Source organism: Melozone crissalis, unplaced genomic scaffold (assembly GCF_028551555.1).
Source record: "Melozone crissalis strain CALT ecotype California unplaced genomic scaffold, PUWL_Pcris_2 ptg000061l_1, whole genome shotgun sequence".
Taxonomy (NCBI): domain Eukaryota; kingdom Metazoa; phylum Chordata; class Aves; order Passeriformes; family Passerellidae; genus Melozone; species Melozone crissalis.
Genome location: NW_026535839.1, coordinates 6,564,350 through 6,587,021, shown reverse-complemented (window position 1 = coordinate 6,587,021; position 22,672 = coordinate 6,564,350). Strand labels below are relative to the sequence as shown.

Genomic DNA, 22,672 nt, shown 5'->3' with positions numbered 1-22,672 from the left:
GCTGGGGTAGATTTTCCTGGTTATAATCATGCAGCTGTTTGCTGACTGAATAGCTGTATTTATTTTTTGACATGTTTACTAACCACCTCAAATACCTTCTCTACCTGTAATTGTGGTGCAGCACACATATTATGTTTTTTCAGATTTCTTCATTCAAGTGGGTTGTGTTATTGCCAGGCCCTGCACTGAGGTTTGTGGAGCACATTCGTGGTTTGAGGGAATGAAGCTTTGGACTCAGGTGACCCTGAACTATGGCAGATCAGTGAGGAGATACTTGGTGGGGGCAGGGGGAAAATGGAGTCAATTTTCAAGCCATTTGGGTGCTCAGAACTCTAAAATCCTCTATTTACCTTTCTCAAGCAGTCTCTTGTGAAAGCGTTTCCTCCCATCTGTGCCCATCCACCTTCCTCCCTTCCAGGTTTTATTGAAGTTGGTAAAAGCCAAACCCTTTATGCTTTCTAGTGCATGAGCCATGGGAGAACAGGGGGAGGCCTGAAAATGCAGCAGAGCAGGGGCTGGTTGCATTCCTGGCATCCAAATTCTGGGCTGCTTTCCCCGGGCACCCTGTAAAGAATCGTCCCTTGACACAGAGATCAGAGGGCTCTGGAAACGCCGAGCTGGCAGAACACTTCCAGCCTGACCCTGCAGGGCTGTGCTCCCTCTCCTGCCCTCCTTGCCTTGTCCCACCCCTGCAGGTCAGCAGGATGTGCTCCCCTCCTTTGTCTCTCTGCTGGCATCTTGGTGATTTGCTGATCTGGTCACCTGCCACCCTCCCGGTGCTTAATGTCCCACCCACCCTCTGTCCAGACCTCCCCAAACTGTGCTTTTGCAATTCCCTGCACCACACAAGCCTCCATTAATAGCTTGACATTTGTCTCAAGATGTTTGGAGAGTCTTGCTGCCCAGGAGAGACCCTGAGCCCGGGGCAGCAGCTCCTCTAATCACCAGTGTTAGATGGTGTCAGTGTTCAGATTTGGGATTTTTTTTATTTAAATAAACAATGCAAACTGAGCAATTCCTGGAGGTATAAAACCATTCCACACCATGTCAAAGTAGGTCTAAAGCTGTTTATCTATAACCCTGCAGCAGACAGAGCTCTTTTTGGGCTCCAGAGGCTCCATCTAAACCCAACCTCTCTTTCTCAGGCTGCCTCTGCTTGCCCAGCCCCATCCACAGCCTCCCCAGGAGACATCCTTTTCTCCTCTCTGCTCTGGGATGCTTCATCTGGCTTTTCCTCTCCAGGCAGGGCCACAAACCAGGCCACCAGCTGAGACTTTGTGCCTCATGTCACCTCAGAGCAGCCAGAGCTGTGCTGGGACAGCTCGTGGCCCAGCCAGCCCATCATGGTGTGTGCCGAGGCCACACTCACACCAGGCTGCAGTGACCGCTGGAGCAGGGGGAGGTCAGCCCCAGAAAGGGCTGTCCAGGGCTGGGATTCATTTACAGGAGCTGTAAAACTGCCACCTGGACCGTGCCTTTACAGCCTTGGACCGTGCTGGTGTCAAAGACGTTTGGTGCAGGAGCCAGCTGGAGCCAGGCCAGTTTTATATTTAATCCTGCCTAGGAATACAAATACAGGGTCTGTATTTTGAATGAGCGACAGGCGTACCACGGACATTATTAAACCTTCCAAAAATAAACCCCTGCCAAAGTGATGGGAGCCAGATTTTTCCTGGAAAGTATCAGCATGGGGTGAGGGGTGCTGGTGGGGCAGCCCCTCCCTCACAGGCCCCTCTCCAGCAGCTGCTCTGCATCAGGAGCAGCTTCTTCCCTCTGCCCCTTTGCTTATTTAAGCCCCACAAACGCCAGTGTGGCTCTTCCAAGCAGCTCAAAGTCCACTCGGCACTGTTAGGAAAATTAATCCACAAACACCAGAGGTTTATGTCCAAAAAGGAGACAGAGGAGTCATTTCTAGCTTTATTCGAATAAAGGGAGAGGCCATGGGGCATTCCCCTGGGATCTCTCCAATTTTTGGAGCATGCAGCTTCCTTTTTATCCGAATTTCACAGCTGCATTTCCATTCTCTCTTTCCCCATTGGCTGAGGTACTTGAGAGGTTCAGACTCCCCAACACACCTGATCCCGAAGAGTTCCCAAAGATTTCCCTCTAATGTATAACCTTCCCTTTTAATTTTTAATTCTTAAGGAGTTTAGGAGTTTTTCTTCCCCATTGTTTCTTTCATCTCTCAATGTCTAATTTCGTTTATCAGCAAACCTGAAGTTTATTTGTAAAAGCAAATATCTTTTTCCATTCACCAATCAGTAGAATCCTTCCCATTGTTTCTTTCGCCTTCCAGAGCTGACTTTACCTACCAGCAGACCCACAGCTTGTTTGTAAAGACAAATCCGCTATTCCTCTCAGCATCAGCTCTGAGGATTCGCCTTCAGAGCACTTTGGATGAATCTTAGGGAAAACTGCTCTGAAATATATAGAATTACATATGGTGCTGCTGAGGCAGCCCCGGTGTGCCACCCCCGCTGGAGGGCGGCTCATCCTTCCCTCGCCCCCATCTCCGCCCAGGGCTGTGAGGGGCCCGGCTGCGACCATGGGCTGAGACCCCGCTTTCTCTGCTCTCCATCCCCCTCAGGGCGGTGGAGGGGCCGCCGTGGGCTGGCCGCCCTTTCCCTGCTCACCGTGCCAGAGCTGCGGGCACACCGCGAGGGGACCCCGCTCTTCTTTGGCGCCGCCCCCAGCAGAGGGGGTGTGAGAGAACCTCATGGGGCGAACCCCCGCCCTTCCGTTCCCCCCATGTCCCACCGGGGCGGCATGAAAGACAGACACCATGGGGTGATCTCCTCCTTCTTTTCTCCCCCTTTTCCCCCACGGGCCGACCCCCGTGAGGTGCCAGACCGCTCCCCGTCGGGTCCCCCTATGCGGTGCCCCCCGGACACTCCCGGCACTACGTTTCCCAAGGTGCCGCGCGGCGGAAGCGGAAGTGGCGTCTGTCCGGCGCGGCACGTGGGCCGCGCCATGGCCGCCGACGGCGGCGGCGGGCGGGAGCTGCTCGCCCTCATCTACCAGCACCTGCTCCGCAGGGGCTACACGCGGGCCGCCCGGGAGCTGCAGGCGCAGAGCGAGCAGGTAACGGGAGCCCGGGCCGCGCGGGAGGCAGCGGAGGCGCTGTCCCGGAGCGCGGGCCTCGGCGGGGCCGCACGGCCCGGTCCCGGTTCGCGCCCTCACCGACCACCGGCAGCGCCACGTGGGTGCCGGGCGCGCCGCCGGCCCGCGGCCCCACGGCGGCCCGCAGGTCCGTGCCGGACCCACGTGGTGTCCCGGCACCCAGCGGGCGCTCCCGGTGCCCGCGGGCCGGCCCGGCCCCGACCCGGCTGGGGAGAACGCTGGCAGCCCGCCCGGTAGAGGCTCCGGTAGCGGGGGGCTGCTGCTCCCCGAACACGTGCGGCTCCGGGAGAGCTCTCCGGGAAAACACGCGGCCCTGGGTGCCGCGGGGCGGGCAGTGGGAGGGGTTCACCGGGAGGTGTGTGCCGGGAGCGCGGTCCCGTTTTCCGGGGAGGTTTGGATGGGCCCTGCGGTCGCTGCTCTGTCCGGTGGGCACATCCCGAAACTGGGTCACATTTGGGCCGTGCTTGACTGGTGTTCGCTCTGCTTTCACAGAAACTGCTCCCTTCCTTCTCGACCTCTCTCGAGGACATCTTTACCCACTGGGAAAAGTAAGTCACAGGAGGGAATGAGTATCAGATGGATTGCAGACTGTGCTGACGTCTAGGCTGCATGGCATGTGTGATTTCTATTTGTTGGAATTCTGTGTTGTCAGAGGATTTCTGGTGATAAGTGTGCTCAGTAGAATTTTCTCCTAAGCTCTGGTTTCACAGCAATTCATTTTGGATGTTCAGGATTATGCTGGTTTGAAATCTTCTGAGCTTGGAGATAAGTTGTTACTTTAGTTTTGAGCAGCTGATGCTGTTTGTGCTGGTTGATGCTGTAGTGTTGTGGAGCTCAGAGTCATGCTTTACTGTAAGAAATCTGTTCCAGTTCTGTTTCACTTTCTTTTTAAAGCCACGTGCTTTGCAGGATTATCGACTTGAGAACAGAGGAGTTGAGCAGGTGCTGAAATGCCAGAGCTCTTACACGGACTTAAACCTTGGCTTAGATCACAGATAATGTGACTCAGAGGAAATCTTGGTTTCATCCTGTCCTTTCCAATCCTTACATGTTCCAAACACCCCTTTGAAGGTCTGCAGGAGGGAGCCTTCCCATCTGTGCTGTTTGCACCCACCCTGTGCCTTGGATGTTGAGTGCTGCTGTGGCAGCCTCAGTGCTGGGTTATCTGGGAATCTGTGGAGTTGGGAGCTCTGGAGTGAGGATCTCCTTAGCATGGCCATGCCAGCAGCCTTGGGAAGTGTTTTTTCAAAGGTGCTTTCTGCTCAGTGCCCCGTGTCTTGCTCTGGTGCTCCATACCTGAGCAGGAGAAAGGCTGGATCCACATGAGGATGTGGCAGCATAGAAATGGGTTTGCAGTTCCTCCCTCTCCCAGTTTGTTGCTCTCCTGGGTGCTGATGGTGACCTTCCCTCATGCTGGTTATCCTGCCTTCTGCAGCAAACCCTCCCAGACACTGTTGCCTTTAAACCTGGGGGGCAACAGGGCATTTGCATCAGGTTTGATTTATCTTTCTTCAGCATCACCCTTCTGGCCTGATCCTGCCCTACAAAGACATCTGTTATTCCTGGTCTGCCTGTTTGGGAGCCAAAATGAGGGGGGTGTTGGCCACTGTCTTTATCCTGGTGTGCTCCTGTGAGTGAGCTGTCTTTATCACATCCTGTTGCTTCTTGGCTTTTAGCCCAAAAATGTCCTTCCTTAGTCTACCCTGTGGTTCTTGCCCTTCTCACCAAGGCCACCCCTGGTGCTGTTCTCCAGAAACTCTTCCAGACTGAGCCTGAAGCTGAGATTTGCAGTTCCACAGTTCCCTCCAGAGCTGCATTTACACTTGGAGGATGCAGAGAGGGGGTGGAAGGGTGCCTGGGAGCTGGGGAAAGCTGGTCCAGCTCAGCCCTAGGAGCAGCCTGAGCCCTGCTGGCCTCAGATGATCCAGAATGCCACAGGGACAGTGCTGGCAGTCACCATTTCTTTCCCTCACAGGGTGTCCCTGAGCTCCTGGTCACTCACAGCAAATTCTCTCATCACTCTGTGCTGTGCTGTCAGCTGCCACTGGATCAGGATGGTGCTGCAGGATCAGAGCTGCCTGTGTGGGCTGCCCTGTTGCTTTATTAAAAGATTATTGGAGTAGTTACAGGATTTCCAAGAGCGAACGTGCCTTTGGCTTAGCCTGCTTGCACAAAAGTTACAGCTGTGCTGCCAGAACACTCTGACACCATGCACAGCCTTTACTCATCAAATTGTTCAACTAATCTTGTTTTTAAAACAGATGAACAAATAAAATGGGCTAAACTGGCCCAGAAGTTTGCTTCTGATAACTGTGTGTCCCAGGGCTGAGGAGCGTTGCATGTGTGAGTCACACCAGCTTGTTCCCAGTGTTACACTTGTAATAAAGCACATGTGTTGTCTTTAATTCTCAAATGAAAACGTGGGTAACTTGAGCCTCATCATCTCTCCTGGTACAGGTGGGATTTAGAGCCTGGAGGAATCTTTCTCCAACTTCATGTTTTAACCCAATTGAGCAGTTTAAGTGTTTAATACTTACGTGTTCTTTTCCTCCTCTTTTTCTAACACATTTTTTGTAGCTCCAGCCACTTCCTTTCCTAAACCTCTTTGCAACCTGACTTTTCTTTTGACTTGGGAGCCCAAGTTCAAATGGCTTTTGTACCCTTTAGATTGGCTTCTCCTGGCCCTGTGGAATACCAGGACCTGGTATTTTGGGCATATCTGCCCTACCCCGAGGCTTCACTTACTCTGAGGTTGTGGCTGTAGCCCCTGGAGAAGGAATTTGTTCTGTAGGATGCCTTCTATCCAGCACCAACCTGACTGTGTTTTTATTACTCTGCTAAAGTAAGAAGGAGTCTGCCTAGGGCACAGAAAAATCATCTAGGTTCAGTATTTACCTAAGTGTTGCAGGAATATGTTGCTCTTGGAAGTTTACTGAGGACTGGAGATGTCCCTTGGAGGTTAGAGAAGTATTTCCCACCCCCTTAGGAATTCCTGTGTAGAGAGATTACACTGCCTATTCTTAGGCTGGAGCCTGATCTGAGAGTAAATGAATAATTATATTCTAATTTGTTCAAGATATTTTTTCCCCATTTTGACACCTATTGTCTTCCCTCAGAACTCCACCAAATTCCAAGAGAAGAAGTGTGAGTGATGAGGAGGCAGCGATCCCAGAAAAGATCAGAGTTCCTGATCCTGTGAGCAGCTCTGAGAGCTCAGAGAAAGAAGAGGATGAGAAAGAGAAGGCAAAAGCTGCAAATGGTAGGAGCCTTTCATCTCCCTGGAGCTGGCAGGGTAGGACTGGAGACTTGTGTAGGAGCAGCCCAGCTTGCTTGGCTGGAGAAAATGCTTGTTAAGTGATGGCTATTTGTTTGTGCTCACAGAAAAATAGGACAACTAATTTAGCACCCCCTTCTCATGTGGAGTTTGTGAGGAGCACAGATGTCTGCTGAAGCTAGAAAAAACCTGTTATGATTCACTGGGGAGGGATGGGTGTTGTGCTGGGTGATGAAGCTTTGGGAACCTCTTTCTGCCCACTGTGGAGCACCTTCTAGTTGGTGCCAGGTGTGTGCTGGGCCAGCAAAGGCAGGTCTGTTTCACAGGTCAGGGAAGGTCTTGATAGTTGGTCTGGAAGGCCAGTGCCCTCTGTCTGAGGTGGGGATAGATCTTGAGTGCAGCTGATGTGGGAGGTGTTGGCTTGCAGAGTCTAACAAAAACTTGTCTGATACATTTTCACAGATCAGTCTGGTCTGCTGTAGACCAGCCTTTAGAAAAGTGCAAATCTTGACAGATTCCCTGTCTTGGTGGCTGGGAGAGGGATGGGGTGGAGGAGCAAAGTACTTCCCTGTCTTGGGGACAGCAGTGGTGATGGTCTGGGATCAGGTGTGCAGATGGGACCCTGCCCTGCTGCTGGGACCCTCCTGCAAACCAGAGACCGTGTTGGTGTGAGACACACTCTGACACAGCTGCTCTGTGGCTCTCTCCTGTGCAGCAGCCAGCCTTCCTCTGGCCACAAACTCGGTAGTGAATATCGAAAGCAGTGAGGAAGATGAGTCCTCGTCGGAAGAGGAGGATCTGGCTGGGAAAGGTGCAGTGACGGTAAGGCAACGCTCCTGGCTGTGAAGGCTGGTGGTACTCTGAGGCCAGGACTGTCCCAGACTCCTCAGCATGTGTAGAATTATGTCCTGGGGTGGAAATCCTGTTTAAATGACCCTCCTATGCTGCCATAAGCCTTTTCTTAGATATCTGCCCCCCCAAATACTGCCCTGAAGAGCTCTATGGCTTACCTTGCTGCCACATTGCTGTTGCAGGTAATCGTTTAGCTCCTCATCTGTATGTAGCCTTCTAAGTGCCTTTATTTCCCATAGGTGACAGCAGCTGTGGTGGGTGGCAAAGCTGCCAACTCCCTGCATTCTCCTGCCAAGGCTGCTGCCCCAGCAGGCAGAGCAGAGGGGCTCTCTGCTGCTGACAGAACTGTGCTCTCCAGCAAGCAGCAGCCCAGTGCCCCAGCTGCAGCTCCATCCCCAGCCAAGGCCCAGAAACTGCCTGGTCCTGGGAAGCCTGGACATGCCACAGCAGCTGTGGCCAAAGTAGGACAAAGCAAAGCACCAGTACCAACCAAAGCACCAGAAAGTTCCAGCAGCAGCAGCGGCTCCTCGTCCGAGAGCGAGGAGGAAGAGGAGACGCCGACTGCGAAGGCCCCATCCCCCAAAGCTGGTAAGGAGCCTGCAGGGTGGTGTAGATGTGTGTGAGCTCCAGCTCTTCTGCAGATTGGATCAGAGACGTGCCTTCAGCTTGTTCCTTTCAGCTCCCTTGCTGGAAAGCTCAGAGTGATGCTTGTTCCTTGGAGAGGCTGCTAGAACATTGCAGAGCAGCCAGCTCTGGAGCTCCGTGGGATGGATGCTGCGTGCCTGCTCCCATTTCAAGCAGCAGATCCTGTGCTAAGATGTCTGGCAGCACCCAGCACGTACTCAGGGGTTGGGGCTAACAGTGTAGCATGTCCAGAGGAGGTGCAGTACTAATGCTGCTGATACTTTCAGCTTTATGGAAAGGCCCTCCAGTGTTTTCTCTTTATTCCCAATTGCAAAGTGATTCGTTTTGGGGTTTGAAGTCTTCAGGGAAATCTTTAAATGCTTTGAAGTGTGTCTGTGTGTGTTGGAGGAGGAGGGTGAGAAATAGATCATTGAAGTTCTGGAAATGATCCTCCTCTTGGCTCTTATCCAGAGGAGGCCCAGCCAGGCTGGGTGCCCCTGCAGGGAGCTGTGTGTGGCTGGGCAGCACCCCATAGGGTCAGGGGGTGGCCAGGCAGCATTTCCCATCTCTACCTGCACTCGAGGAGAGCTGTTTGTGGACCAGCATTTGTCTGGAGAAGCTGTTCCCAGCAAGCTATTGATGTTTTCAGCAAGGCTAGGTCCTCTTCCCTGCAAATCCCCTTAGCCCTCTCTGTGGCTTGTTTTGCTTCCCTGACTTCAAAAGCCACATTAGCATCACACTCTGGGGGCCTAGAGCAGGCAGCAGCTGTGACATCTCCTCGTTGTGTTTCAGAGCCAGCAGCTGGGGCTGAGAGCAGCAGTGAGGAATCAAGCAAGGACACGTCCTCTGAGGAGGAGCTGGCCATTCCAGCCATCCAGGTAACCTCTCCAGCATGGATTCTTTGTCCCTAGGAAATCACTTCCCTTCTTTTGAAGAAGAGGGAAATGCTGCAGTGCTGTATTCTGACAGCATCCCTTACCTTGGGTGTTTGAGATCCCCAAGACCAGAGCACATGCTGTGTGGCTGAGAGCCCCACTAAACCCTGCCGACATCAACCATTCTGTTCCAGTTTTTTCTAGTGCCTGAGGCTGAGGGAGATCCTTGGATCTGTAGGAGGTGATTAGTATGCAATTTGATGGATGTAGTCAGGCAGTCCATGGAGAAAGTGACTTGCTTCAGATAAGCCATGGCTCATGGGTCTGAAAAAGCCTGTCCTGGTCAAAATTAGCAAGGTAGCTGCCTTTAAAACAGATTCCATGCAGTTAGAGCTTTCAGCTTTTTTCTTCCAAGGTGTTACCTGTTTCTCCTGTTCCCTTTTGTTCCCCCTGTTCCCAGGCCAAGCCAGCTGTGAAAACAGTGCGGTCTAATGCAGCACCTGTGAAAAGTGCACCTGCTGCTTCAGTGTCCCTGAAGAAGAATGCAGTGAAGCAAACAGCCCTGGCAGCAAGCCATGCCAAGCCAGCATCAACAGCAGCTCCCAGGGCTGCACAGCCCAGTGACACAACAGAGAGCAGCAGCTCCTCAGACAGTGAAGATGAAGAACGTCCATTGGTAACCCAAGTGCTTGTCTCTGAAATCCTCCCTCTCCTTGCATGCCTCTCAGGGCTAGGAGCTGCAGTGAAAAGAAAATTTTGTAAATGCATGTAGTGTGTAGCAAAGTCATGTTGGGGGTGGGAGGAAGGAGGCGTGAGGTGTTAAAAGGCACCTCCGTGTCTTTGCTCTGAGCTTTAATCAACCCATTGTGCCTTTCTTAGAAAAATCCATCAGTACTTTTAAAAGAAAAAAAAAAGAAAAACCCAGGGATTCTTTTCCCACCTGAAGGGGCAAATTAGCATGGTGGAATTTGCTTCTCAGGTATAAATTGCAATAAATAGTGTCTAATTTGTCAAACTGTAGTGCAGCTCAGCTTCCCTACTGTGGAGAGTGCAAAGTGCTGCCTTGTACCTCACTGGGGGGGACTGGTAGTAGCAGCAGACTGATGAAGAAAGCCAGATGAAAGAATTCCTTGTGTCCTGCCAGTCACTAATCTCCCTTCAGGGTTTGCCTTTCCTGGGGGGCTCTGAAATTTCTTCCCTTGATTATAGTCTGAGCAAATGAACTGTGCTGCTGTGGGATTTGCCTTATTTCACTCTGTTCATGTCTTGTCCAGACAAAGCCACCTCCAAAATCCTCCCATGCCATCCTATCCCCAGTGAAACCTACAGCAGCAGCATCATTCTCTGTCAAAGCAGCTCCAGCAAAAACACTTCCAGTGTCCCCAGGGAAGGCAGCACCAAAACCAACAGTGCCCAAGCAGGTTAAAGCCTCACTGGGAAAGACTGCTGCTCCCACAAAGCCTGCTGAAAGTATAAAGCCAGTGGAGAGCTCTGCCTCGTCATCCAGTGAAGAGGAGGATCTCCCTGTGCCCATCAGCCAGAAGGTAGGTGCTGCATTCAGCCCAGTGCCAAGGCATGGAGTATGCAAGACAGGGGTTTATCCCTTAAATGCTGCCACTGATCTTGTGTGCCTTGTTTCTGCAAGGACAGCCTCACTCTTCTCACACAGTTGTTCCAGAGGAGGTGGGAGGCAAATGGTTTGATACCAGCTATTCACTCCTGCACCTCTGGAGTGGCCTTGTGTGCAGGGTCACAGGTATCTTGGTCTTGGCTCTCCTGTGGGGTTTGGTCAGAGTTCTCAAACCAAAGGAGAAGGACTGGGAGCTCACAATGGACTGAGGTGACTAAACTCAAAGGAGTGCAAATCCCTTCCCGAGAGCATCCCTAGGCACATTGTGCTGAGACCTTCTGCCTAAAGTCTGAGCTGCAGGGCCTCCAGAAAGTGCCCTGAAAGCAGTCTTGTGGAGATGCAGCCTTGCTGTCTGCAAGGGAAGCTGGGGGTAGAGCCTCACGTGTCCTTGCAGGGAGGCTCTTTGTCAACACATCCTTTGACTATTGACAGGCAGGAGCCAGCAAGGCTCTGCATTTTTGTCTTCATAGCCTTGGTCTGCTAAGGTGGGTGGAGGGGGATGTTTCTCTCACAGTTGGCTCTGTGCTGCTCTCTTCCTGCATGATTGATTATATTTGAAGATTCAGCTCTAGGTGACAGGAGTAGCTATTTGATAGCTGTGCCATGAGTTTCCACTGTAAAACCATCGAGATTTGTCCATTTTTAGCAGGGTTTATGTGCTGGGGTAGGTTTGAGTCCTCTGGTGTTGATTCTGTAAAGCTTTTAACAGCAAGTTTTACCTGCTGATTTAACCACTTCAGGATCTTCCCTCTTGCAAACTGACATGCACCCCTCCACAGCCAGAGTCAGCAAGGAAGAGCTTGTCATCAAGGGAGCTCTATTTTTGCTATACAGGCTGTTCCTTCCCTTGTTGGTAGCCTACAGGCAGGGCCCACGAGTGAAGCCTGAAGATAAAGCACTGGGCTTAGCTGTGTCCACAGTCCTGTCCTCCCAGTCAAACTCTTCTTAGCTCATTCCTCACCATCTGCTACTTGGGCATATGCTAACCACTGACTTACTGTATCCTGCAACTTCCTCTGGCTTCTGTGCAAGATCCAAACAGATACAGAGCGTTGGAAGCTGCTTCATCTTTCCCTGTGGGGGTGGATTAGCACAATTAAAATGAACATCATGCCTAAATTGAACTGCTTAATTGGTATGTTTACCCCTGAAGACTCAGGAATATTTAGTGAAAGAAGTTGACAAGGTGTTTGCATATTCTGGGGGGAAAGGGTAGTGATGGGGGACAGTCTGATCTTAAAGATGCTGTGAGCTGCTTTTCTTTTGGAACTGCTAAATTTTGCTCTGCTGCTTCTTTCCTGAGTGTTTTGAGCCAAAGGTGGCACTTGAGCCCTCTATAGACAGGCTTTGGCTTGTGTTTACAAGGAGTGGGTGTGAGGTACACGTGCATCCATGTGTTGGGAACCCGTGTCTTCCTTGAGCATCCCAGGAAAACCCGCGTGGGTTGTGCTGACAGAAGTTGTGCCAGCAACTTTTAATCTTGGACTGCAGGCTGCGTGGGGAGAGGCCAAATCTCCCAAGAGACAGAGGGTCTCTTTTCCTCCTTGAACACTGTTCCCCCTCCTGTGCAGGTGGCAGTTGCCCCTGGGCTGGGCTGTGGCACAGCTGAGGTGCTGGTCCCAGTGCTGGTACGGGCAGTGCTCACACAGGCAGTGCTGGAGTGTGATTTTACAACGTGCTGGGCACACGTGGCTCAGTGTTGTTCCTCCTCTTGTCATGCAGCGCTGCAGGATGCAAATGGACCCAGCGAGTGGCAGATGGGTTGTGAGGGAGCTGAGTCATCACACTCACTGAGCCACAGGCAGCTCCTGCTTTGGGGGCTGGAGAGGGAGCAGGAAAAATGATTTCCTCTTGAGTTATTTTCCTCCTCTCTGAGTAACTTCAGTACCTGTGACTCTCAAGCTGTCAGGAGCTCTCTGCCTGGTTTACCTGCTCCCCGGATGTAACTTGGCTGTGCTGTTGGCCAGATCCCACCTGAGACTGTCATCCCTCTGATGTGGATGGATGGACCTTGGCTGCCTCCCAGGAAGTTCTGAGGCTGTGTAAACCTTATGGTGGTTTCTGTTGTGTTCTTTCTGTGTGTTATGATGCCCCTGCGTGGCGGCTCTTTCCCACTCCATTGCTAAGTTAGGAAATGGAGCAGCCCTGTGCTGTGCATCCACATAGAGGGAGAAGCCAGACCATTGCTATGAAGCACTTAAAACTCAGTGGGCTCAAATCTTGGTAAGCTCTTCCCTTGCACAGCAGTGTTCAGAACAGCAGAGAGGAGTTAGCACGTTCAGAGCAGTGTGTGTGAATTCTTCTGACTGCTTCAAGTACTTGTGTCTCTTCAGCAATGCAAAGCTGGCCTCTCTCCTGGAGATTGTGACTCACTGGTATCAAAACAAAACAGAGAAGTGAGGTTTGTGGTCCCCCCTTCCCCAAGCACTTGTGGAGGTTTCTGTTTCTCTAAGCAGTTAAAATGTGCTTGGCTCGTTCAGAGAGCTGTTCTGTAATGGGATAAACATGCAGATGCTGTTGTCTGTTTCGTGTTTGGCTTGGGGATGGTAAACAGTGCCCCAATGGCAGCCCATGGCAGGGCTGTGCCAGGAAGCACTGCAGGATTGATCTTCCAAAGGGCTGGTGCTCTCTGCCGTGGGCTGTGGGGGTATCACTGCATTAGCAGCATAGCAGGGATGGTGCAGCTGGGCAGGAATCTCTCATGGGGCACCAAAGCAGGCTGGCAGCACATGCAGGGTGCACAGGGCCTCCCTGCCCTGGCAAGCACAATGTTCTCCTTGGCAGAGCAGCCCGGAGATGAGCCACGAGTGGAGTGAATGAGCGGCTGCAGAGCAGTGCCAGCCTGGGGAGTATCTGCAGGGGAGGACATTCCCACATCATTCCACAAGCACTTCCTCTCCTCTGCCACCACTGACCTTCAGTGTGCACGAGGGGGATCTGCAGCCCTTGGACAGGAGCCAGGAAGAGAGAGAGTCTCACCTGGCAGTTGTGTATGTGGGGCACAGGTGACTGTGGCTTCCTGGTGCTGACACAACAGGAAAAGTGGCTTGTGGTCTGTCCTGGAACATGAGTGTTGACAGGTGCTGCACAAAGACACAGCCCAAGTGAGTGTCTGAGGTGTTTTGTTGTCTGGAGATTTCTAAATTCTTAGACCTGTTGACAAATCGGCTTCCAAGCTGGGTTACACTCTGTCTCTGCCTGCCCCGTGTTCCCAGCCCTTGTGTCAGCCCTGTGTCTGCACTGAGCTCTCCAGCAGCTCTGGGCTGTAGCTGCTCCAGTGCTGTCTCTGAATCTTGCAAGTGTGATGGCCCAAGGCTTCCCAACTCCTGCTGATTCCCTGAACTGTGGCTAGGTTGTGCTGAATTGGCTTCCTTGGAGTGGGAGTCTTGGGGTTGCAGTGCCTCCGTCCTCAACCAGTGTCTCTGTCTCTAGAAAGAATTGCTTTTAGAAGCTTACAAGCACTATTAGCCTGTGTGCTCATGTAAAATGTGCTTGGGCTTTCTGTCAGAAGGAAATTGCTGAATTCAGAGGGATCTATCTACAGCAGTTCAGCCCAGGCAGTGGCTGAAGCCCTTTCACTCATAACACACCAAGCATGTCACCACTAACTGAATGTTAGTAACAGCTCTGTTATGGTAAAACAAAACCCAGCCTGAGCTGAAACTGCACTTAAACTCCTAAACAACACCTGTACTAATACTGCATTTCTGGGCCTGTGTTTCTTTTTTGTTAAGAGGTTATCAGACCAGCCCAAGCCTATTCCCAACCTGAGCCAGGCTGCTAAAGCTGGGCAGCCTGAAAAAGCAGTGGTGAGCACCTTGAAAAGCCAGGTTTCAGAAAGTGGGAGCAGTGACTCGTCTGACAGTGAAGAGGAGCCTCCTGCAGCACAGGGACAGCCTCCAGCAGCTGGTAAGTTGTCTGGTGGTAGCCAGGATCCCTCACCTGCATCCTTATGGGTTTCTTACTCTCCCCTGCACGTGGAGCAGCTCCTGCTCTGGGCAGCCCCAGAGAGCAGGGGCAATCCTTTCTCACAGTGACAATCTCTTACACTCTTCCTGCAGTGAAAACCAATTCTGTGCCCCAACCAACCAACGTGAAAAAGGCACCAAGTTCAGCACCAGCCACAGCCCCTCCAGCTGTGGACAGCAGTGAGGATTCCAGTGAGGAGTCAGATTCAGAGAATGAAATAGTCCCTCCTTCCCAGGTGAGGAGCTGCTGACCCCCTGGCTGTGTGGGCTGTGGTGCTGCCCTCTCAGGGCTTGGGAGGTGGTGGTTGTGCACGTGGTGAGCAGTGCAGAGCAGCCTCCCCTTGGCTGGATTGGGTTTCCTTGGCTGTGTCCGTGGGTCTGACTGACCCCAGCTCTGGGTGCACATCTCAGCCACAGCAATCCTGCAGTATGTGAGAGCTCTGACAGGAACGTGAGCAGACACACAAGCCCAGGCTTTCCCTGGGACTCTGTCCCCTCTGCTCTACTTCAGGAATTTAGGCTGGAAAAGCAGCCAAATCCCTACAGGAAGAATCTTTCCATGACCTGTGTAGCTCCAAGGCAACCCATTGCCTGGTTCCTCACAGACCTCTGAAGATTTTGGTTTTCTTTTCCACAAGCCTTGGGAGGATGGCAGGATCTGCCCTGAGGGTAGCACAGCAGTCCTGCTGCCTTTCAGCCGGAAAGAAGGGAAGGTGACCCCATATCTGTGCTGAGAGCACCCCTGAGTGTCATGGAGCTGATCCCAGCTGTCCCACTGGAGTCTCTTTGTGTCCCCATGCCAGTCCTGCAGAGCTGTGGCTGAGCTCCCTGGGGCCAGAGCTGCCTTGGTGTGAAGCTGTCCTGGGGGTGTCTGCACTTGTGCTGCAGTTTGAGCCCAGGAAACCACGTTAAAACCCCACTGACTGAGGAACATGGCTGCTGTTCCACATGGGGGAGGCCTGGCTGGTGTTCTGAGCCCAGGGCTTGGTGGCCAAGCACACTTCATACCCCACACATGCCTTTGCTGGGAGGGGGACATTATGAGCACTCAGGAAACCCTTCCCCATGTTGGCCTGAGGCTGTAGCCAGTGCAAAGGCTGTCTCCCTCCAGCTGATGGGCAGGCAGCCATCCTGAGCAGTCCCTGAGTATAGCATGTTTATATTACTGGGGTTTTATACAATCCTGCAGTTGCTGTAACTTGAGCTCTGTGTGAGAGGGCCGAGAGCTGGCGTTGGGCTGCACAGCCAGCAGGGCCTGCTCCTTCCCAAGGCAGATGATGTGTGGGGGAAATGTCAGCCCACAAAGGCCCAGCTTGTCACAGACCTGCAGGGGGAGAGCTGCTCACACAGCCTCGTCAGTAACACAAAGCAGCAGGCTGAGTGCTCCCCCGTGGCTCCTTCTCCCTCTTCTGCTGCCATTTGTGTCGTGGTCCTGTCCTCAGTGCCTGTTTCCATGCCCCTGGCCTGTCTATTTTTAACCCCTCTTATGGTAAGTTTGATGGGAGGTTTTAAATGTGAGGCAACAAAATTCTTCTTGTTAATGTGACCCCTAATCTCTCTTTTGGCTTGTGGACCTGGAGGCAGATTTTCCCTGTGGTTGGTGTCTTTGTTTATCTCTGCTGCCAGTTAACTCTTGGTGTGTGATTTTTAGAGTGTAAAAGACAGACATCAGGGAGTCCAGATGCCCACTCTGCAAAGGTTTACAGCTGCAGACTTGCTGGTGCTGCAGTGGGTAGGGATTCACAGCCTGCAAGCACAGCACATTTCCCCTGCCTGCCCTCAGGGTAGGTGCCTTTGGGGCACTGAGCTAATGCTTTTTGGCACTTTTAGGGTGCTGGCCCTCATTTCTGCTCCTGGCTGTGCCAGAGGCCTTGCTCAGAGGCTCATGGGAGGCAGAACTGGTTTGTAAAGGAGAGAATTAAAAAACAAAAGGTCTTGGTACTGTGCTGAAAATGATGGAAAGGCTTTGGACTTAGTGCTGGATTGGTGTAAGCTTCTGTATCATTTCACTCCAAGTTTGCTCTGTCCTGATTTTCTTTCTCATCTCTTTCAGAGTCTGTCCCAGCAGAATGTCAAAGTAACTGCAGTTTCGAGCATGGTGGCTGCAAAGGCAAATGCCAGCCTGCCTTCAGGGAAGAGAACAAAAACCCCTGCTGTCCTTGCAGTGAGCAGAGTGTTTGAGAGCTCAAACACTGATGCCTCAGAGCACAACGTGCTGGCAGGACAGGTAATGATGGAGGAGACCGAGGTGGGGACTCTCCTGGGGAGAGGGAGAAGCTGGGTCTGCCTGGGGCTGGTGCCACGTCCCCAGCTGAGGGAAGTGTTCATGGAGCCAGGAGAGAGGGGCTGCCCTATCCTGACCACAGTGATCCTGCTGTGAGATGAGGCAGAGGAGCAGAGGGCAGCCCTGGTGCCTCTGCTGTTCCTGGCTCCCAGCTGGCTCTGGCTGCTTCTTTCCTTTTGTGATAGCACTTATCTGCTTGGCTTGGGCTGACTGTGGCACAAACTGCAGCAGTCCAGCTGAGGAAGGGCCAAGGTGCTCCAAGCCCATCTACTCTGGGCTGCTGCTTGTAGTTCATGGATGTGAGCAGTTAGTTATTCCTCCTTCAGATCTATTTCATCTCCCTTTCCACAGGTCCCTGCTGCTTCCAGCCAAAAGCAAACGGTTCCAGTGGGAAAAGCTGCTCCTGCCAGCACTGCCATCCCAGGAAGTTCCACTGCCAAGGGCAGGCAGCCAGGACAGGACACTCACCCAAGCCAGGCTGTGCCACCCACTCATGCAGAGCACGCCTCAGACAGCAGCATTTCCTCTGACAGTGAGGAGGAGGAGGCACCCAAGGAGCCTTCCAAACCTGGTCAGTTCTCTCCAGAAGATGCTCTCAGTGCTACTGGAATGGGGACAGCCTTTTGTTACCCCATGGCAGGTTGGCAGTGCTTGGAGAGGCATTCCTCCTCTCCAGCCTGGCAGAGCACTGCCCTGTTTTTGGAGGCAGAAGGGCTTTTGGTGGCAGTGCCTGTGCTGGGAAGGTGAGCTCAGCCCAGGCAGCAGTGGTTTAACAGGAGGAACTCTGCTCTTCCAGCAGGCTCCCTGCAGAAACCAGGAGGGACCCAGCCAGCCCACGACTCCTCCTCAGAGTCCAGTGAGGAAGAGGAGGATGCAGCATCACAGGTATGGTACTGAGCAGGCTGGATTCTCTGGGGTCTTGCAGCTGGCTCCCAAATGGGACTGAGAGACTGAATTCCCAGCCATAGCAGATGGGGTGCTGGGGGGCTTTGCCAGCAGAGAAGTGGGGGTTCCCCACTCTGCAGTGATGTGAGCAAGACCTTTTGGCAGAGTGAGAGAGAAGCTTTTGAACCTGGAATGCTTCCCCAGGCAGCCAGGCCTTGGGTCCAGGGGTCATGGTGCCTTCCCTGGGAGAAGAGACAGCAGGATATGGTGCCTTGCAAGGGTTAAACCAGAACTGCTGCACAGTGCCAACAGCAGCAGGGATTTTTTTCCCCCACTTTAGTTTGTAACTTAAGCCATGTCCATGAAATTGCCTTTGTCAGTAACGTGCAGGGCGTGCAGCACATCTGCAGAGCATTAAGTGTGCGTGGGTGATGGCCAGGAGCCTCCCCCAGCCTGCCTGCCTTGCTGGGCGAGAACAAAGGAGAACCTCTGGCTCAGCTGGTGTCTGTCACTGCTGGCCCCTCTCCTGCTAGCCCTGGCCTCTCAGAGCTGCCTCCACACGTGGCCAAAGGTGGGCCCTTCACTTGAAGTATGGGGATAATAGCAGCAGAGACTGAGCTGCGTGTCTGGTGTGTGGGAGGCTGCCCTGCTGTGACTCCTCAGTGTGTCTGTGCTGTTCCAGTCCCTCCTCACAGGCTACCCAGTGCTCTCCAAGAGCCCAGTAACACCCCATACACCAAAGACGGTTCTCCCGCAGCCCGGGGCTGAGGTGGGGCCAGGGAAGGCAGCTGTGAGTGCTGCAAACTCCCTCACCAAGGGCTCCCTGAAGGCAGCCCAGGCCAACAGCTCAAGCAGCGACAGCAGTGACTCTGACACAGATGACAACCAGGTGGCTGCAAACCACAAAGCAGGTGGGTCTCCTTTGGCAAGGTTGGGAATTTGCTTGGCCCTGGAGCAAAGCCGTGCTGGCACAGGGGGGTGGCACTGGGGAGGGTGGGCCCTGTTCCCAGCGTGTCTCTGCCGTGGAACCCCAGCATGGAGCTCTGCTGCCGTCTGCTGGCTTCCCTGGCCACAGCACAGCCCTGCTCGTGCTGGCTGCCTGCAGGGCTCAGTGCCTTTGCCTCTTCCAGCTTTAACCACAGTAATGAACAGCAGCAGGTAGGGCTCTCCCTGGAGCCAGTGCACACTGCATTGCTGGCTTCTGTGGAGGGCTCAAACACTGCCTCAGGAACATCTGCTGGTATTCAAACCTCCCCTTGGGCTGTGTGGGCTCCTCTGCATGTCTGGAGAGCAGAGGAGGGGAAGCAAGTGAGAAAACCTGTGGAGAAACAGAATGTCCCACCCTTTCCCTGGTTTGTTGGCAAATTGTAAAACTTGGAGCTGAAAGCTGCTTCTGCTCTGGTGTGACCCTGGCACCTTCAGATGAACTCTGGCCTGCTCTAAAAGTTCAGATTGATCTCTTGGTCCCTTGGGCACATCATGAAATTGTGCAAAGGGCTGTTGAGGAAGTCAGAGCTATCTATATAGGGGCTCAGGAGGGCCCAGGGGCTCTGGGCTTGATTTGGTGGTGATTGCAGGGGGCAGTGTGGAGACCCCACCACCTTGGGAAGTCCCCAGTCACTGGGGATGGTGTCCTGGGGAAGGACTGCTCCATCTATGCTCACCCATCTTGTGAAACAGCCAAAGCTGTTGTGGCTGTTGTCACCCACTTCAGGCTGAGGCATCTTTCTCTGACTCTGCTACAGATGCCAACAAGTTTAGCTGTTTTGGGGGAGAAGAACTGGATGCTCCTCTTCAAATGCATATTTCCATCCTCCTGTGACTAGTCTGTGTAATGAATGCTTCCTGAGTTTCTCTGTTTCTGCAGAAAACAACCCCCCTTCAGGGCAGGAAGCTACAGAAGCCTCCAGCAAAGAGAAGGTGGCAGGAAAAACAGAGCCAGGTCATGCCAACCTCAAAGCTTCCTCACTGAAGAAAACCCTGGCCATGAAAGAGAACAATGTTGGGGTAACAGGGGTGCAAGTGACCCCAGCATCCTCACATGCCCTGCCCTCCGTCCCACAGCCACAGCAGCCAAGCTCAGGGAGTGAAACTGAGGTCACCACTGCTGCTCAAGTCCCTGCAGTGCACACAGCAGAGGGCTTGGAAGTGAAGAAGAAGAAGAAAAAGGAGAAAAAGGAGAAAAAAGAAAAGGAGAAAAAGGAGAAAAAAGAAAAGGAGAAAAAGAAACCATCCTCCACAGCAGACAAGGCGGTGAAAACATCCAAGAGCAAAGACAAAGAGAACAAGAAGCAGAAAACGTCTCAGAAGCGGAAGCTGACGGGACAGGATGGGGCTGTGGGGCAGCCCAAGGAGAAGAAACGGAAAGGGCAGGCTGAGGAAGAAGCACCCAAAAAGAAAAAGAAGAAAGCAGATGGTGACCTGGAGAAGGCAGGCAGCAAGGAAAAGAAAAAATCAGCTAAAAGTAAGCATCTACACTTGGGGCCTAGTTTGCAATAGGTTTTTGCAGCTGATGTACTTTCAGCCTCTGGTGCAGTGCCTTGCAGATAGCACCCACTGTCCCATTGGCTTCCTGCTTGGCTGCTTCCCTCGTGGAATCAGTCATGTGGCTTGAAAAAGGTCTCTCTTTAAGATCATCAAGTCCAACCATTAACCCAGGCCCATCCCCAGACCATGTCCCCACATACCATATCTACACATCTTTTAAATGCCTCCAAGATTAGTGACCATATTACTGCCCTGGACGGCCTGTTCCAGTGTTATAACAGCCCTTTTAGTGAAGAATTTTTTCCTAATATTCAACTTAAACTTGCCCTGGCTCAACTTGAGGCTATTTCCTCTTATCCTGTCACTTCTGACCCTTCTACAGCTTGTTCTGTGGTGGCCTGCTCTCTGCCCTAATCCAAAGGCCATTTTTTTTCTTTACAGTGCAGCCTGTATTTGCAATTCAGAGCTGGTTTTGTGCTGGATCTGGTAGAAAGAAAACAAAAAAAAAGAAGGAAAAAGAAAAATATGGAGAGGGGATGTGAATTGGCTGGGCCAGGTCTGATGGTATTTCTGTTCTGCTGAAACACAGCCCTTATTTTTGGAGGAGACAGACTTGTCTATTGGCCCTTGTGTGAGCTGTTTAACAGGGATGAGTGGAGCCTCTTGAGCAGTTGTGCTGAGCTGAACCTCATGTCCATCCTGTGTCAGCAGCCCGCCCTGGCTCTCATTTCTGCCATGTGCCCATCCATTCCATCCCTGAAGCAGTTCCTTGGAGCAGGTGGGCAGCAGGAGGTGGAAAGAAGGGAATTCTGTGTAATTATACCCATGTGTGTGCACAGATGGTGAGATCAAGCTGCTCTGGCTCAGGGGTATTGGGGAAACATCCCTGGGTGCAGCTGCCTGTGGGTAGAGCTCTGCCTTCACCCAATTCCTGCTCTGGAAATCTTGCTCAGGTCTGGATGTGATGGAAATCTTACTGGAGATGCTCCTACCAGTCTCTGCTCCCTCTCAGAGGCTGACAATACCAGAGTCCCTCTCTTAGTTGGCTTTTATTTCCCACTCCTAGAAAAGAAGACTGGAAAAGAAAAGAAGAGCAAAAAAGCATCTTTGGAAGGGGAGCCTGCAGCAGATGGCTCTGCTGAGGTTCACAAGAAGAAGAAGAAGGTATGTGTCACACCCTGGGCTGTGGTGCTCACCCCAGCAGAAGTGAACAGAGCCATGTCCTGGCCTTGCTGGCAGTGCAGGGAAGCCCACAGTTCACTGTGGCCAGTCTGGAGACACCCTGACCTTTGGCTGGGGTTAGAGTGGCTCAAAGGCCTTGTTCCTGTATTGCTGCCCTAGGAGATTCCTTTCCCTGGAATGCTCAAACCCAGGGACCCTTTTGGTGGCAAAGGACTTGGCCCTGTCTAAGGAGCAAGTGCTGCTCTCCAGCTGCCTGCTCATCTCATTCTCAGCAGAAGCTGGATTCCTGAGGCCTTGGTAGACTTCTGCATCCCATCCCAAGGGCTTGAAGGGTGACAGAGGGAGACTACAGGATGTTCCTTGTGGTGGTGGCTGCCACCTCTGCAGGGACATGTCCATGAAACCTCTCTGGCTTTGCTGGGTCCTTCATGTCTGTGGTGCAAGTGATGCTGATGTATTTTCTCCCCTTTCCATTTTAGAAGAAGAAAGGAGCTGATCCTGAAGGATTGTGAGAAGGTACATGGCCTGTGGGGACGGGCCATTGGCACCCTGAGCGGCGTCACCTTGGCCACATGCAGAACTCCTGGGCCAGATTTGGGAAGACAAAAAGAGCCCTCTGAGAGCTCCCTGAGCCAGCCTGGCCTTGGATCAGAGGGCCAGGGAGTGGAGCAGTGTGAGGAAGGTCGTGCAGCTGTGTGCTGGCTTCTCTGGATGTGGGTGACCTCAACTCTTTAGCTGCTGAGATGTCCAGCCTGGGTGTTGCTGACCTCTGTCACAGCAGAGATGAGTGGCCTCTGGCAGTGTCTGTCTGTCCCTGCTGACCCCAGGGAGCTTGGAAAAGTGATGGGATTGGATGGTGATGTTGTAGCCACCTGCAAGTGGACCAGCTGCCTTTGCCCACGCTCTGCTCAGCTGTAAGGCTGCTCTCCTCCTCCCCATCCCTAACTTTTAACTCCTCTCCCCAAAGGTACCGCATTCCTGTGATTAAAGATTTATGGGTGAAGATCAAACAGAAGAGAGGAAAAGGAAGCTCACCTGGAGAATTCCAACTTTTTTTAAAATAGTAATTTATAATTTCTTTTAACTGTGACTTTTAGAACAGTTGTGTAACTTTCTGCCTCCTCCTGCCCTGCTGAGGCTCAGAGATGTGTTTATAGTCCCTCCAAATGGAATGGAAGTGGAGGAGGCAGTTTGACCAGAGCAGAGCATAAACTGCTTTTCCCCTTGTTGCCACCCAGCCATCCCTTTCTCTTACCACAGAGCTATATTTTTGAGAAAAACTTTTACCTTTTTTCCCCTTTTCCTGTGACGTGTGGTGTCAGTCCTTTTGCTACTACAAAGAAAGCTCTTGGATTTCCTTTTTACTCTGACACTGACAGCAGTGATTATCATGTCCCTGGAGTTGCACTGAACAGTTGTGTCCAGCAGCTGTTCTCAGCCAAGGCAGAGTCAGTTTTTGTGTTGTTTTTTTTTTTATGAAATACAAAATAA

The 22,672-nt window shown here is 52.4% G+C and overlaps 1 protein-coding gene across 3 annotated transcripts; it reads left to right on the top strand.

The window, feature by feature from the left end:
* Window positions 1-2,966: 2,966 nt before the first annotated feature.
* On the top strand, window positions 2,967-22,634 carry TCOF1 (treacle ribosome biogenesis factor 1). 3 transcript variants are annotated; one of them, XM_054288169.1, is made up of 17 exons: window positions 2,967-3,081; window positions 3,613-3,668; window positions 6,237-6,379; window positions 7,110-7,216; window positions 7,486-7,834; window positions 8,663-8,748; window positions 9,206-9,421; window positions 10,020-10,289; window positions 14,110-14,284; window positions 14,437-14,579; window positions 16,397-16,570; window positions 16,979-17,198; window positions 17,424-17,512; window positions 18,195-18,423; window positions 19,380-19,976; window positions 21,066-21,163; window positions 21,661-22,634. In XM_054288169.1, exons 1-17 carry the CDS (start codon window positions 2,971-2,973, stop codon window positions 21,691-21,693), a joined length of 3,096 nt encoding a protein of 1,031 aa, XP_054144144.1. In that variant the 5' UTR covers window positions 2,967-2,970; the 3' UTR covers window positions 21,694-22,634. The 3 variants fall into 3 exon arrangements, with proteins under 3 accessions (XP_054144144.1, XP_054144143.1, XP_054144142.1); XM_054288168.1 differs by having other exon boundaries at window positions 16,397-16,591; window positions 17,427-17,512; XM_054288167.1 differs by having other exon boundaries at window positions 14,410-14,579; window positions 17,427-17,512.
* The last annotated feature ends 38 nt before the right edge of the window (window positions 22,635-22,672 follow it).